Source organism: Prunus avium, chromosome 6, assembly GCF_965620075.1.
Source record: "Prunus avium chromosome 6, drPruAviu1.hap1.1, whole genome shotgun sequence".
Taxonomy (NCBI): Eukaryota; Viridiplantae; Streptophyta; class Magnoliopsida; order Rosales; family Rosaceae; genus Prunus; species Prunus avium.
In genome coordinates this window covers 4,092,504-4,107,887 of record NC_142289.1, presented here as the reverse complement: position 1 = coordinate 4,107,887, position 15,384 = coordinate 4,092,504, and the positions used below count along the sequence as shown (strand labels likewise).

Below are 15,384 nucleotides of genomic sequence, written 5' to 3'. Positions count from 1 at the left end.
ATACTGGACTGGACATTGTATTTTCCAGATTGAGCTCAACTCCATCACCATCACTTTGGGATGATGTGAGGCATATGTGATACTATCTCCGCATAACACCATATACGGGCATAATCTTTTCAAGTGAACTTACAAATAACCCAGGTTTTGTTACATAAGCGGACTTTGGAAATTTCTATGATTTACATAGAGATAGCTCACTGGAAATATATTTACTTACTCAACTACATGAATTGTTTGTGGCTACATCATTCACTCAATCCGAAAGATACTTTGTCAAGCATCAGGGGGAGCGTGCTGTCAATAAAGACTTTCACACACTGTACTCTTTTTCCTTCGTCCAGGTTTTTATCCCACTGGGTTTTTCCTGGCAAGGTTTTAACGAGGCAGTGTCGCACGCGTGTCAATATACACAGAATTCTATGTTACACATGGTTATGTACTCTTTTTCCCTTCGACCAGTTTTTGTCCCACTGGGTTTTACTGGCAAGGTTTTTAACGAGGCATATTTCATATCATTTGTGGTCTCCAAGGGGGAGTGTTGTAAAGTCAAGAATGTGGAGCCCAAAATGATAGGGTCCACTACTTAATTGATTGAAGAAAATTCTGAAGATACACTGCACATCCACGGGGAGCCAAGAGACCTTCACGAGTCTTCTATTTACCGAATAGTTAGCCAAAGCTTTGCATATAAAACTATGGCTTCATTCTCGTTTGTATTGTGAGAGAGATACAGAGAAAGACTCAATGAAAATATCAGAAGAATATTTCTATCACTATTTGAATTCTCTAAATTCTCTCCTCAATCTCTTTAGTTTTATAACACTGATTTCTTTTTTCTTCTTTGTTTCCTTCTTTACCGTGGAAAAGACAAAAGTATTAAGGAAGCAAATCATACGGAAGGGGGCCAATTTGGGTGGGTCGACATGTCGTTTAGTACCTGTAGGCGGTAGTTAGGTGAAGTGGCAATGTCAAAAACATGGACCACTACCACATTGAAAAACCCAAAAACAAAGTATTATTTGGTAGGCAATGAATCTGAGAAATGAAGATCTACGAAAGTATAGCCCCTAACCCAGAAAAATTAAAATTAAAATCTTCAGCATCCATCAAGAACTGTTTCATACAAGCACATCTTCGTCTCAAATGTGCTAAGAAAATAAGAAACCATCCATTTTCTGAGAAATCGCATTCGTCAACCAAAATGCATACTTAGTTGAAAATTAACCATCTCAGGTGTAATGAACAAGAATTGCAAAACTGAAAACCTCCAGAAAAATGGGCATAGCTAAAATATAATATGAAGCTTATTGTAAACTGTAAACACATTCATTCAGGTTGAGCCAGCATTTCATTTCCAGATGAACTTTTAACAACGCCTAAAATTTCATCAAGCCTAGGATTTTCTTATTATTATAGCTACAAAACACCAGTCTCCGCAGAGTTCATAGTTATGAACAAAACTGATAGCAAGACAATAAAAACAAGAAGAAAAACCAAATCACTTGTAAGTCGACTGATTGCTCTGCAAATCCTCACTCTCCTCCACCAATTTCTCCTTCTCTGCAGCTGATCCAACCTCCCCTCCTCCTTCCACCGATTTCGCTTCACCGACACTCTGAGAACCCGTCAACCTCGCCAACATCACAAACGAAACCCCACCAAGCACATTGTTCAAGCACCTCAGAACCACCACAGAAGTCTTGAATGCCAGAGGGGGAAGCCCCTTTTCCAGCAAAAACTCAGCCCCATTCAAAGTTTGGTACCTTAAATTACTGCTTATACCCATGTGAGCTGCCCAAGTGAGCGCATTCAATAAAGTTGGTGGTGGCTTGTTTGGGGTCTCGAAATTCGGGTCCATCTTCTTCCTCAGTTTGATCAACCCATTTGACAAGGCAGTCCCAGCAAGCCCAGCAGCGAACCCAACAGCTGCAAAGACGGCTCCTTTGTAAACGAATGTCCCCAAACGGTTCACCAACCCATATGAACCCGGTTCGAACATGTGGCTAGCCGGGCAACTGGCGAAGATCGAAGGCAGAGTGGCAGCTGAAGCAGACAAAGTGGGTGCTAACAAATACATCAGTGTGAAATTGAGTATGGAGCCGACGACGAGAGTCGAGAAGACGAAGTCGAGCTCGTTGAGGCCGAAATTGGGGCGAGAAGCCATGTCTCCGAGAACGCAAGAGCTCACTCCGACCACTTCCTCCATCAGAACCTTGAAAGGGAATTGGGGATCGGCTGCAACTCGAGATCTCCAACCGTTGAGAAACATACCCAGAACTCCAAAACCCTGAAGCGCCGACGAAGATGAAGACGACGAATCATCAGAATTCCCATCTCCGCCGCCGCGGCTCCAACCTCCGCTGTTTCCACCAGCTCCGGCGCCGGAGTGGCCATCGCCATTGCCGCCGGAAAACGAAAGCTCTGGCTTTCCATCCCAAATGGTCTTGGGAACAAACGAGATTGCCCGATTTAGGGTTTTAGAGTAGGGGAAGGAGATGGAGGAATTGGGGTTGTTGGAGAAACGGCGATTATCGGAGGGATTGTAGTGGTGTCTAGCAACAGTAGAGTAACGAAGCTGGGCAGTGGCTGCCATGATTGATCTGAATCTGAATCTGAATCTGAATCTACTAAGCTCAGCAAGTGAGTGATGTAATAAGAACCCTAAAAATGAAAAATGGTGAAGAAGAAGGCCCCAGGCAGACAATTACAAAAAAGAATATCAAGGGCGGCGGTCAGTGTCGTCTACACTCGCCAACCCTAAAAATGAGAGACGAGTATTTTTAGTGTCATTTCTACGCGCCTGTGAGTTCCATTTTGATCACACGTGGACATTGAACTTGGACGCTATTGTGGAAGTTGGTGAGCAATTTGGGCCCCAAATCCCACCAAACCAAGTACCGGGTCATTTTGGCTTAGTTGGTGTAAAAGGGCTTTTTGGTCATTCTACACTCCCGGGACCCTGGTTCGTATCCACTATCTGTCGGGCCGGTCTGGCAGTGTATGCGATTATATGATTACAATCCACTTTCCCACCTCGCCTTTATAATGCATTACACTCTTGATCTTTCGATAAAAAGGCAATTAGATTAATAGACTTAACAATACAAATGACACATGTGATAAAGGGAGTCATTTTAATAACAATATAATGGATATGGGTAAAAAATTTCTAGTGATTTTAGCCAACTAAAAGCTAAAACGATCTAAAGAGAATCACTCTCAAAAATAAACTTTTCTATAACCCATCTCAACGCCATAATTTCCCCGAATCTAGTCTAATGACACTAAAGACCAAAACTAGTTGCTAACCGGCATGACTCTCCTAGAGAGACTAAGAACACCAAGCAAACTCAATTATGTTTCTAGAATCATAACAGAAAAAATATAGAACACTCATAGAGTTTCTGGACTTTATTAAACAAACTAAACCAAAATAAAAAGTCAGCAAAAGGAAAACCAACCATCATAATCTTCCCTCGAGACATAACATAAAAAACGCCAACTAGTTACTCCAATGCCTCAACGCACCAATTGAGCAGTGGATTTACCATGTCCAAACCGCAACACCTCAAAAAGCAGCCTTGTAAGATAAGGCACAACCAAAGGCAGCTCAAATATGAGACAATAAATATGCCAAAGAAAGAGTAGATCAACTTAAGTCCACCAAAAGCCGAAGATCTGAAGGGGTTCGGGGGCATGATCTAAAGTTTTCTCTTCTCTCTCTCTCTCTCTCTCTCTCTCTCTCTTACCGTTTAGAGTTTTTCAGTCACATACACTCTTGTTAACTACAAGAGTAGAGAACAAGTCAAGTATTACAAGTTAGGAATCTCACTAATTACAAGAAAGTAATTAAGGAAGGTAAATCTCCTAAATCAATTAGTATAGTTGTCGTAACACTCCCCATTAAGTTGGTGCATACATATCACTCATACCCAACTTGGCAAGAGAGCCATAAAATGCTTGAGGCTTTTATGGATGAAGCCAATTGGACAAGGTGCGGCTGCTAAATGGTGTTGAGGGTGTTGATATGCACGGTGGGGTGGAAGTTATAGATATGATGGACTTAGATGAAGATACTCAAGTGGAAGAAGAAATGCTTGATGTTCACAATGAAATAGGGGATCAAGGTGAAGAAATGCTTGATGTTCACAATGACATGGTGTGGTGGAAGCTATAAATATGATGGACTTAGATGAACATGTTGTTGGTGTTGAGGATGAACATGTTGGTAATGTTGTGGGATCTTCATATAAAGATCATGTGATGTCTCCTCTTGAACATAGTCTATGCGCTCTTTATGCGGGTGTTAATCATCATGAACAAGTCGTTCTTGATATGAATGGTGGGGTGGAAGCTATAGATATGATAGACTTATATTTTAGCATTTGATCCACAATTGCTAGGCGATGAAAAATAGACTTGATGGATAGGGTTTCCACCTCATTTTCTCTAGAGCCCCCATGTTCTAAGTATTATTCTCACATAGCATAATGGCACAATTTGATGGTCTTTTCATCTCTCCAGCTCGAAGGTTGCAGAAAAAATTTTGGATCATCATAAAGGAATGCAAAGGCTTAGTCGAACTCCTTGAAATCCCAAATCAAGTAAGGCTTTTGCTTGGATTCTATTTTCTTTCTGATAGTTTTCATGTATGTGTTCAATCTAACAATATGTTTTATATGAGCAAATGTTTTTTGGATAAATCTTTCTTGGTGGAATTCGTTTTGTCCATGCGCATTCTACAGGTTATTACTATATCTTAAATGATTGATTAATCTCTCTTTCGAAACCCTACAGGTTATTAATCATCATGAACAAGTCGTTCTGGATATGCAAGGTGGGGTGGAACCTATATATATGATAGACTTATACTGTAGCATTTGATCTGCAATTGTTAAGTGATGAAAATTAGACTCAATGTTTAGGGTTTCCACCTCTGTTTCTCCTGAGCCCCCATTTTCTTAGTATAATTCTCACAGAGCATAATGGCACAACCAGATGGCCTTCTCATCTCTCTGCCTTGAAGGTTGCAAATAGCTTTTTGGATCATCATAGAGGAATGTAGAGCGTTAGTCGAACTCCTTGAAATCCCAAATAAGGTAAGGTTTTTATTGGGTTCTTCAGTTTTTGGTTCTTGCTTGGGTTCTATTTTCTTTCTGATAATTTTCTTGCATGTGTTCAATCTAACAATATGTTGTTCATGATGATTAATAACATGTAAGGTTTCGAGAAAGAGATTACTTAATCATTTAAGATATTGTAATAACGTGTAGGATTCATCTGGACACAACGAATTCCACTTGGAAAGATCTATCCCGAAAATAATTGTCGGAATAGAACATACTGTTAGATTGAACACATGTAAGAAAACTATCAGAAAGAACATAGAACCAATCAAAACCTTACTTGATTTCGGATTTCAAGGTGGGGCCTCTTGAGAAAATGAGGTGGAAAACCTAAACATCGAGTCTAATTTTCATTGCCTAACAATTGTGGATCAAATGCAACAATGTAAGTCTATAATATCTATAGGTTTCACCCCTACTTTGCATATGAAGAACTAATTGTTCATGATAATTAATAAGAACTAGAAACCCTCAAATCATAACAAGAATCCTAGAAGAGCGAAAACAAGAAGCCAGAACAACGAAACCTAACCTTCATCTCTTCGCTTCTCACCATTTTCAAAACTCTCTCGTTTTTTTTCTTTCTTACTACGACATATGCGGAAGTGGCTAAAGAAGTCGGCTCTAATACTATTATACATAAGGTATAAAGGGTCAATTTTGTATATTTGGGATTTTGTAGTATCGCGAGTACCTAAGGCTTGAAAATGAAAATGAAAATGCCAAGTAACACGTCAGCAATTGAATCTGAAGTCCATTGCCAGGCTTGGATATGGGAAGGGGCTTGCTGTGAGAAGAAACATTTGCCTGAAGCCAAAGATATATATATGATTTGATTGATATATCTGAGAAGTAGTGTGGTGAGTGAGAGAAGTGATGTGATTAATTGCAAGTGGACAATATCGCTCAAATTAGTATAGTAGTAAATAGAGTATCGTTCCAATAAGGATCAAGTTAATCTATTAAATATTAGAGTAATTTATTTCTAATTATATTTGAATTAAACAATAAGAGAATTATGATGATTAAAATCTAATTAAGCAAGTAAAATAAATTGAGATTAAGTAAATAATGTAAAAGATGAAAACAAAGATGAAAAAGCACTAGGACACCGATTTCACCTAGCTAATCCCACCCAAATCTTTCTAGCTTGTTAATCCTAATTACCTAACATATTGATAATCGTTTTCCCTTACCCCACCAATACTCTCTTTCAAGTTATATTAGTTGTGTTCCGTACCATCAACCCACTCTATTCCTAGTTATGGATTTAGATGGCTAAGAACCCATTAAGATTTGTGGAAAACATTAAAGACTACACAAACCATAACCTAATCTTCCGAGTCAGCTATGTAATTTATTGTACTTGTTACAAGAAGCTATTTATTAGGAATCTCCTTCTGGTCTCAACCCAATTCTTCCAATCATGCAATTAGTGGCCAATTAATTGAAAGCATTAAGAACGGTAACAAGCGCTCAAACATGTATAGATAAATAAAATTAACAATAACAAAGAATTTGAGTATTCATAGCTAGGCTACATTGTAGCCCTAGTAAAACAAATTAGTTCATGAAGGACTTATTAAGAAACATGATGATTGATAAAGACATGGAAGACACCGAATTCTCCAAGTAGAACGTCAAGGTTGCGCAAGCTCTCTTTGTATTCTCCTTTGAGTGTTTCAGCTATGAGTATGAATGTGTGGAATTTGATGGTAGATGATCTTTGATCAATGGCCGAAACTCCCTATATAATACTCCTAGAAATCCTACATATCTAAGGTATAATTAGAATTGTTATAAAAATAAAAAAAAACAGGATTCCTTCTAATATAATTTCTTCTTTATTTCTCTTTGTTTGACTTGGTAAGACTTGAACCATCTTGAACTAGGAATTTTGATAACATTCCTTTTGATGAAAGGAATGATTTGGCTTATTTTTAATTAATATCCAATCTTCATCTTCTTGCCCCTTTTTACCTCAATTTCTCATATTTCACAATTCCTTCACAAATCTCACAAAACCAATTAAAACAACCAATTTAATCCAAAGAAATTAACAAATAAATAAGTAAATGAGGCATAAAATATAGGCTTATCAAGAAGGCAAAGATATATATATTTGTGTGGAGGCAGTTGTCACTGAAAAGGTGAGGGTTTGATTCGTGGCTAAAATGGGGGAATGGTCTACTGTGGACGGCAAAGAAGAATATATTTCTACTGTGGACGGTGGAGGGAGAGAAAAGGGTGGAGGTGGTTGTGGCAGAAATAAGGGAATGGTCTAGGGTTCCTACGTGGGTCAGGAGGATGCATCAGGCAAGATGAAGGGTAAAGAGAGAAACCAGTAATATATATCGTATATATAGCTTTGGCGTCTCTTTGGTTTGGCCGACTCCATCTTTCCAAATAGTCAATGTTTTGTCGACAAGTTGGTCAAACTCCAAGTCCAAGGTACAACTTAGGTTAGGCTAACCCAATCCAGATTAGAGGTGTCAAACGGGCCATGTTGGGTTGGCCCGGCCTGTTTAGAGTCGGTTCATTTAATAAACAAGGAGTGTCGAGCCCTATCCACTTATTAAAATCATCAATCCCAACTCAAGCCTAGTCCATATGAGCTCAGGCCGTGCTTAGACCAACCCAATGTGTTTGACACCTCTAATGTGGATTGCCAAGCCTACTTAGGTTTTTTCACTTGGTTTGGTTGTTTGACACCTCTAATGTGGATTTCCAAGCTTACTTAGGTATTTTCACTTGGTTTGGTTGCTTGCTATATCCGAAGTTCTTCTGCCAGTATTACAATTACTGTTATTTCTTTGTGGCTATGGTCGAACTAATGTAAACTGTAAACGTTTATAATTTGGAGATGTCATACGAGTTTTCTTAAGTTTGTTTTCCAAACTGTCATCGTAATTAGCGGACGTGTTAACTTGCACAAGTAGCTCAATCGTAAAAGAGCGAACATAAGACGATCTGTAAACTCAAACTTTTCATATTCGAGCAAACATGAGACAATTTATAAACTAAGACATTTTTTATTCGATGCGAATAGACTCGGATTTATTGAACACCATGCCCATGTGAAGTTAACTACGGACAACAAAAGGCCAAATACTATATAAAAATGTGAACTAATAATTTGAAGACAGCTCTCAAACTCGAGCTACCACCATGTGGGTTTGTTTGAACTCTGTTGTTTTGGGATCATTAAGCAAGCAATGCTGAGTTAAATAGCATAGATAGAATCTATCGATGGCCCCACTGGGAAAGAAGGTCGCTTCCTAATATTTAGAAAGAAACTTATCATCCAAAATCAAGTGATTAGGAGCTTAATGAATCGACTTGATTGCTTTGAGACCAAGCCAACTGTATTTCGTCTTATATCAATTCAACAACATTGAAGACTCCAAAGAGACAACTTAAATAATTCAGAAGCACATGTAAAGAATCCAGACTCTGTTTACATACTTATTATTAAAAAAAATATGGCATATGACATGCCCTGCAAAGCTAAACTCGACCCCATTGTCTTAAACTCTAATGGTTGCACAATTAATTAATATATATATTTTCACACTTCTCAGAAGTAACTAACACAAGAATAAATCCAATGAATGTATTAGGTTTACACAGAAAACTGACCTCACCAAACCTACTCGAGAGCCAACTATATAAATTTCATCATTTTTTTTTGGTTTTTTTTTTTTTTTGGTTGATATTTTTCTGTTTCGGGTCTTTGTCAGTCTGTTGTTCCAAAAAGAAAGAAAAACAAACCGAGCAAAAACCACCAGAAAGCTCACCAGCAAGAACTGTTAGCCTATTTTTCTCGTAGCCATGCTGATGGAAATGTGTATTGCAAGGCATTCTTGGCCATGAGTTTATGGAGCGGAGGAGTGAACATTTCAAACAGGATTTATATGAGCACTCATCGACCGGTTTTTGCGCGTTTCATTCCGCTTGAATTGAAAGGAGATACACTACCGCTTGGTCCAGGACTTTCTTCTCTGAAATTTGAGTTTAGCAGAGCCAACTCACGCAATTGCTGCCTCTTAATAAAATCCTGTGACTCATCCTGCAAGTGAAAGGTTTATATCCCAAAAGAAAGAAATGAAGAGCTAAGGTCAAAATTGGGACAAAGGTGTTTTTCTAGTTAAAATACAAATATAGAATTGTCAGTAATAGCATCCATAAACAAGTTCCTCTGAAGGGAAAGAGAGCTCATAGCCTTGTGGATCGACTGATCCTAACTTTATAAGTCTGCCTATCAAGCAGAAGAATTGGCGCCCATGCAGCTTAACAAGTGGATGTGAAGTTTTATCAAATTTCCTCTCAAGACATAAACAAGTAAATATGGGCCTAATAAAAAGTTCCAGGACAGAGATGCAATGAGAGTTAGCCATCCTGATTCCTCGATGATTATCAAGACTATCTAACAAGAAATTCAAAAGATTGAAGATAATTACCACAGGTTTGAGCAATTCTTCTATAATTTCCTGCGCCTGTCTCAGCCTTATATCAACAACATTGGCAGGTAAGTCCGCTTCAATTAAGATGTGGAGTGGTTCATTCAGATGCTCATACCCTGGTCTTCCCCGAAGCTTCTCCTCCTTGATATTGGAAAATAATACGAAATGATTAAGCTAACGAACCAAAAAGGAAATCTTATCAAGTAGCATTATGAAATATTCAGAAATTTTCAACATTCCAAAAGTCAATTTTGACTGATCATAGGTGGCAAATTCTTAGTATCAGTCTAGAAAAGAATGAACAAGTGTATTACCTTGTCTGGATCCTTAATAGATCCTTTGCCTCTAATGTATACGCGACAACCTGTAGTAGCTTCAACCCGTTTCAGAGAATTACCTCTCGGTCCAAGAAGTCGCCCAACAAAATTGAACTAACATCCACAAGCAAACAGAATGTTCAGTTATTTATTATTACATTGAGGTAACCAATCAAGCTGACTTTAATGCTACAAGTATGCAAATGACTTACATTGGGGTAAGTATCTACAGGAATTTCCAAACGTAAAATCCTCTTCACAGTGTATGAACTAGGGCTCGCAGGTGCACCTTGCCAGTCCATTGTCATTCCATGTGGTCCACCTAATCTCTGCTATGTAAAAGGGTCTTGCCATCTTAGAGATGTAAAATTCATAATAAAAACCAAAGATAATAAATAGAGAAGGATGGCGGGTGGTAAAGTTGAGAAAAAGCACGTGAATTCCGGTAGAATCACGCATTGGAGACACATGTTTATTAAAGAAAGAGATGACAGGATTAACATTCACACTTTAGGTAACAAATAAGAAACTTCTTGTTTCAATAGAGTACAACCAAAAACATAAATAGGAGATAAACATGTAAATACAGGTCATACCCAGCTTATGAGTCATAAATCCACATTCCAAGACAATCATTGTTTGATTTCTTTATATTTCTCACCTCACGTCACATTTTGTGCTTTAAATATTGTTAGACATATATATAACTTATTATCTGTGTTTTTATGAATTAATTACAGGTGAAAGAGACTGTCAATACCAAGTTCACCGCACAAGAAGATAACTCTAAAATGCACAACGAAGCATATTTCCTTTTGAACCTCCTCTCCAACAACATTTCACTTCATGTTGGTAAGAACTGGTTGTTTAAATTTCATATATAGCATTTGTGTGGGCTAAAACCCAAGTTCACATTAGGAATTGGGGGCCAAATTAGTTCATGATAGAAAGCAGAATGAATAAGAAGAAATCAAAATTCAAGTGGGTCTAAAGTACCAAGATCCTTGAATGAGTGCAAAGGACCCTGTATCAGTTTAAAACCCAATCTCAAGGGACTTCTTGCACAATATATAGGCATTATCAGTTAATTGCCGTGGTCCCAACCCTTTTCCTATAACCTTTTCTATGTACAAGAAATTTTAACTAGGACACACAACAATATAAAGACATGAAACACATTTTCACCTCAGAGATGGGTAGTTATGAATTGAATGAAGCTGGAGGAGAAACAGTATTAAATCGCAGCTTACACAGACAATCAATAAAATAATACACAAAATGCAATGCCGGGATTTCAAAAATCAGAGAAGTCTCTCTGAAAATTAAAAAAACAATCACCTCTTGAGGAAGTCCATTCCAGCCACCCAATCCTGTCCCAGTAACATTTGACATAAGGTTTGAAGAAGCCATTGGACTAGGACTTCTATGTCGCATTCTGTCAAAGTCACCAAAACCTTGGTTGGACATCATTCCAGAAACCCGTAAAATCTCTGCACAAAGAAACATATCATATGAGAAACTGGCCACGCTATTGGAAAGGACATTCCAAGGTGAAGTTATGAAACTATACAGAACTAAGTTAAAAGGCCATCATAACCATGAGAAATTGAAAAGGGGATGAAACCTCAGGATAGCGTAGACCTAGTTTTTGCAATGTAACACACAACCACTCCTTCATGTGGATACCACATAGGAGGGTTGGTCAACAGAAGAAGTTCAATGAGCTGCATTTTCGGTGAGTAAAGAAGCCTATTAAGGTCAACTAATCACCGAAGCAGAGAGTACATCACCTCTGTAAACTGATATCTACTATGAAACCAAGCCAATCTACCTCTAGCCGACTCTTATCCTAGAAGGCCTCTAGCCGACTCTTATCCTAGAAGGCCATCAAAATCAGCATTCCTTGGGTGTTCATCGTGTGTATATTACAAAATATATTTACCTTTACCTTTAATTCCCCTTCCATGACTTTTTACAAGTCATCCACATAGACCCATTTTGGCAGTTCAAATTAACTTAAGTGCAGACAGTTCAATGCATTCAAAGTCACATTTTAGACGCCTGCACTCCCTATTGCAACTAGGTGATGCATAAGACCTTTAGATGGTATAGAGTCTAGGGACATAGGGAAGGAGGGGGGGGGAATGCAAAGCAGGTACAATTGATGTTGCAACTTTGCATAACTCATCAATATACTCAGTTAAGATTAGGGTGGTAAGTAGTAATCGACCCTATTGTTATCATAAAACTATGAATCATTGAAAATGACTCAATTATACACAATGCTTTGAGTCTAATTTCAACGAAAATTCCAACTTCCCCATCGGAAAAGAACAAAAAACACAATGAACTCAGAATTAAGCATTAGAATGTGTTAAAAACAGGGCTGCAGACACTGTTCCACAATGAAATGTGGAGATGAATGCACGATCAGTTAAAGAACAGCCCTTTATAACTGAGGAAACGAGCAGCCAAGGGTCATGAGGTGAAAACCAATCAGACCGATCTGCCTAGTAAAGGAAGCACATTTCTTATTTCCAAAAAGACAGTCATGGGGACAAGAACAAACGAAAATGGAATAAACCCAGTATGCCCCATAAAAATCTAGATCCAAAACTCAAAGATGTGTAAGTAAACCTTGATTCAAGAGTCGGCTGCATATCGGAAGTACTTGCATGAAAGGTCCAAGCTTCTGGTGCTCTGCTAACAGCTCTGACAAGTACTGACTAGAAAACAAGAGGCACGTATAGATCAAAAACAGGAGCAAAATTTGTTCAACATAATCAAATTAAAACAGAGCAAAGTTCATTACCAAGACTGTATCTTTCTCAGGGCAGTTTAGTTTTTGAAGATTTAACAGAAAGGTTCTAGAAGGGATATACAAACCTGTCAACATCTGGGGTGCTTCTAATCTGAGGAGAAGCAGCTCTGGCAGGTGAGAAGTTGGGATTATACAAGCCCGACATGGCTTTTCTGTGCTTTTCTCAGAGAATTTGAACACACAAAAGAATGGAAGGAAAAGGGTTTTAGTTGGTGTTGTTGCAGAAGAAAAAGGAGAGACAAAGCACCATCAATAAAGGGGGTTTGTAATAGGAGAAAAATAAAAATTTATATAAATAAAATAAAGATAAAAGGAAAAGAAAAGGGTCAGACAGCTCTCTCTGAATTTTGCAGAAAGGAAGGAAAATCTTTAATTATTTTCTTCTGCTTTTTCACCAGTTTCCCTTTATACATATTCACCCTTGTCTATGCAGAGAAGGGAAATAAAACAAAATCAAAAAATGTAAAAAAAATTAAAGGGTGGTGAGAGACTGAGTGTGAGTGCAAATAAAAATTGGATCTTTTTGGTTTTAAGGAAGCTAAAATTAAGGTGGTAAAGATTCACTCATAGGAGACTTTTCATTTCACAGTGACCCATGAACTCAGAGAGAGAAAGAGATAGAAAGACAGAGACACAGAGAGAGTTTTTACTGCTAGTTGAATGTTGGGGTTTCAGTGTTATATACCCAGAAGAAGTCTATTAGAAACGGGTGACACGTGTTGACCATGCAGAGAATCAAGCTGTGTAGAACTCAACAGAGAGGTCCCAGACAAGCAAATAGCCTCGATGGCCAATGACAATGATGTTGCCAACGAAAGCTTAGCTGGTCAGAGACAAAAAGCCGTACCCAAAACTGCGTCGTTTTGCTTGGTCAAGGAAGTTTCCATTCACCATGTTTTTGGTTTTGTGTAGAGTAGGAGTGGAGGAGTGGAACTCTTCTTTGACCGTTTTTATGGCTTCCTAATCCTACTGTGCTTCGAAAGGTCCTCCTTTGGTTGGACTTTGGATCACTCCAATGTTTATTTTTTATCTCAAAAATGAAATTGTTAATCTTTTTAACCACCATTGTTTTTGTGAATTCATGGTAAACAGAAAATTGGAAACCAAAATTTTTGCTATGTTTCTGGCTGTCCAGTCAAAATGACCTGAAGTAAACAATAGCCTCCTCCCCTCTCATGTATTTAAAACGTCTTTCCTCTTACAACAATGGAGGCAAATCATCACCTAATATGGAACCAATATGTTCTTTTCTTTTTTTTGTTCCTCTCCTTCCTTTTTAGGGCTTATTATTCATGAATACCCTTTATTGTAAGGGTGTCTCATTGATGTTTAACTTATAAAATTTAATTTGTGTCTCGATTGTCTCATATGAAATGAGTCTCGTAATATAACGAATCTCACTTTAAGAGTAACAAAAAGTGCTTTCCAAAGCTTTTTCTATTAAGAGAGATTCTAACGATAAAAGTACTGCAAACATGGACAACTGTCAAGGATAAGTCACTTTTCATATGTGATTTCATTAGAAGAGTTTTACAAACAATAAAAAAGTATTGGGGGTTCGAAGTGGTCCAAGTGGAAGGGGCTTGGATCCTTTAAACAAGAGGTCCTGAGTTCGATCCCAGGCGCTTGCGAATAGAGCAGACTTTGTTGGGAGAGGTCCCCGCTTTGCGCCCGACAGTACCTCGAGGGTTAGTCCCCGCAATCGCGCGGGGGATACCTTGGTTTTCACCCAAAAAAGTATTGGGGGTTCGAATCTTCTCTGTATTTCTCATAATGATAATGTATATCGATAACTAATCACGCGCTCGTGGGCAATTATCAAAAGCACGAGAAACACTTGTGTGGAACGGGAATAACATTGTTTGTACCATATCTGACCCTCCACTCGTACAACGACACGTGGATCTCATAAACTCGCCCAAGCACCCAAGGCCTCGGACAATCGGCATAGGCTACTGATGATATTGTCTCAAAGCAGCAAAAGATCATTACAGGGCCCAACACAGCCTACAATCGGTATCCCCTACCGATTCTGCAGAATCAACCTCGAAGCACCCGCCTGAAATATCTAAGGACTCGTGTCAACCTCATAGGGCCCTCCCACGAGTCCCACATCGAAAATGAGCGCTAAGAGCATACTAAATGCCCTCTATAAGTATGCCCCTCCCACTACAATACAGGGGTAAGACTTTTCAGCTTGACTTTTATACTACTATATAGTCAACAGCAAGAGCTCTTAAAAGCAATCTTACTCGAGCATCGGAGGGTCTTAGGCTGGTTCCACACCGGTTCCATAGACTTTACGAGCTTCGCTTATCTTCTATTCAGGATCAGCATCCAAGGACAGGAAGAATCGGCATCCAACACCCAATCGATCTCTTGATCGTCCATCCCACTTGTAAGTTGCACTCATCTCTATCTATTCAAGATTTAGCGCCAACAGATTGGCGCTGTCTGTGGGAAACGACACAAAATGCTATGTCGTTCTCCTTCACGAGTGCTCTCGGCACCCTTTTGAGCCATGACCTCGGCACCTCCTACAATCGGCCTACGGCCTTCGGCACCCCATCATCATTCGGCGCGTGCGATGTTTTCACATCCCCCCAATGATTCGGCATCTGCCTTTGGCCTTCGGCACCCATCATCATTCGGCG

General features: G+C 38.8%; 2 protein-coding genes across 2 annotated transcripts; both read right to left on the bottom strand.

The window, feature by feature from the left end:
- Positions 1–1,332: 1,332 nt before the first annotated feature.
- LOC110771970 (alphavirus core family protein (DUF3411)) lies at positions 1,333–2,784 on the bottom strand. Its single transcript, XM_021976333.2, has one exon. The coding sequence runs from the start codon at positions 2,594–2,596 to the stop codon at positions 1,502–1,504; it is 1,095 nt and encodes a 364-aa protein (XP_021832025.2). The 5' UTR covers positions 2,597–2,784; the 3' UTR covers positions 1,333–1,501.
- A 5,671-nt stretch (positions 2,785–8,455) lies between these two features.
- On the bottom strand, positions 8,456–13,149 carry LOC110771971 (RNA-binding KH domain-containing protein). The gene is made up of 7 exons (XM_021976334.2): positions 12,796–13,149; positions 12,547–12,635; positions 11,248–11,399; positions 10,122–10,238; positions 9,907–10,023; positions 9,590–9,733; positions 8,456–9,198 (listed from the first exon to the last, which is right to left on the bottom strand). Exons 1-7 carry the CDS (start codon positions 12,873–12,875, stop codon positions 9,052–9,054), a joined length of 846 nt encoding a protein of 281 aa, XP_021832026.1. The 5' UTR covers positions 12,876–13,149; the 3' UTR covers positions 8,456–9,051.
- Between the last annotated feature and the right edge of the window lie 2,235 nt (positions 13,150–15,384).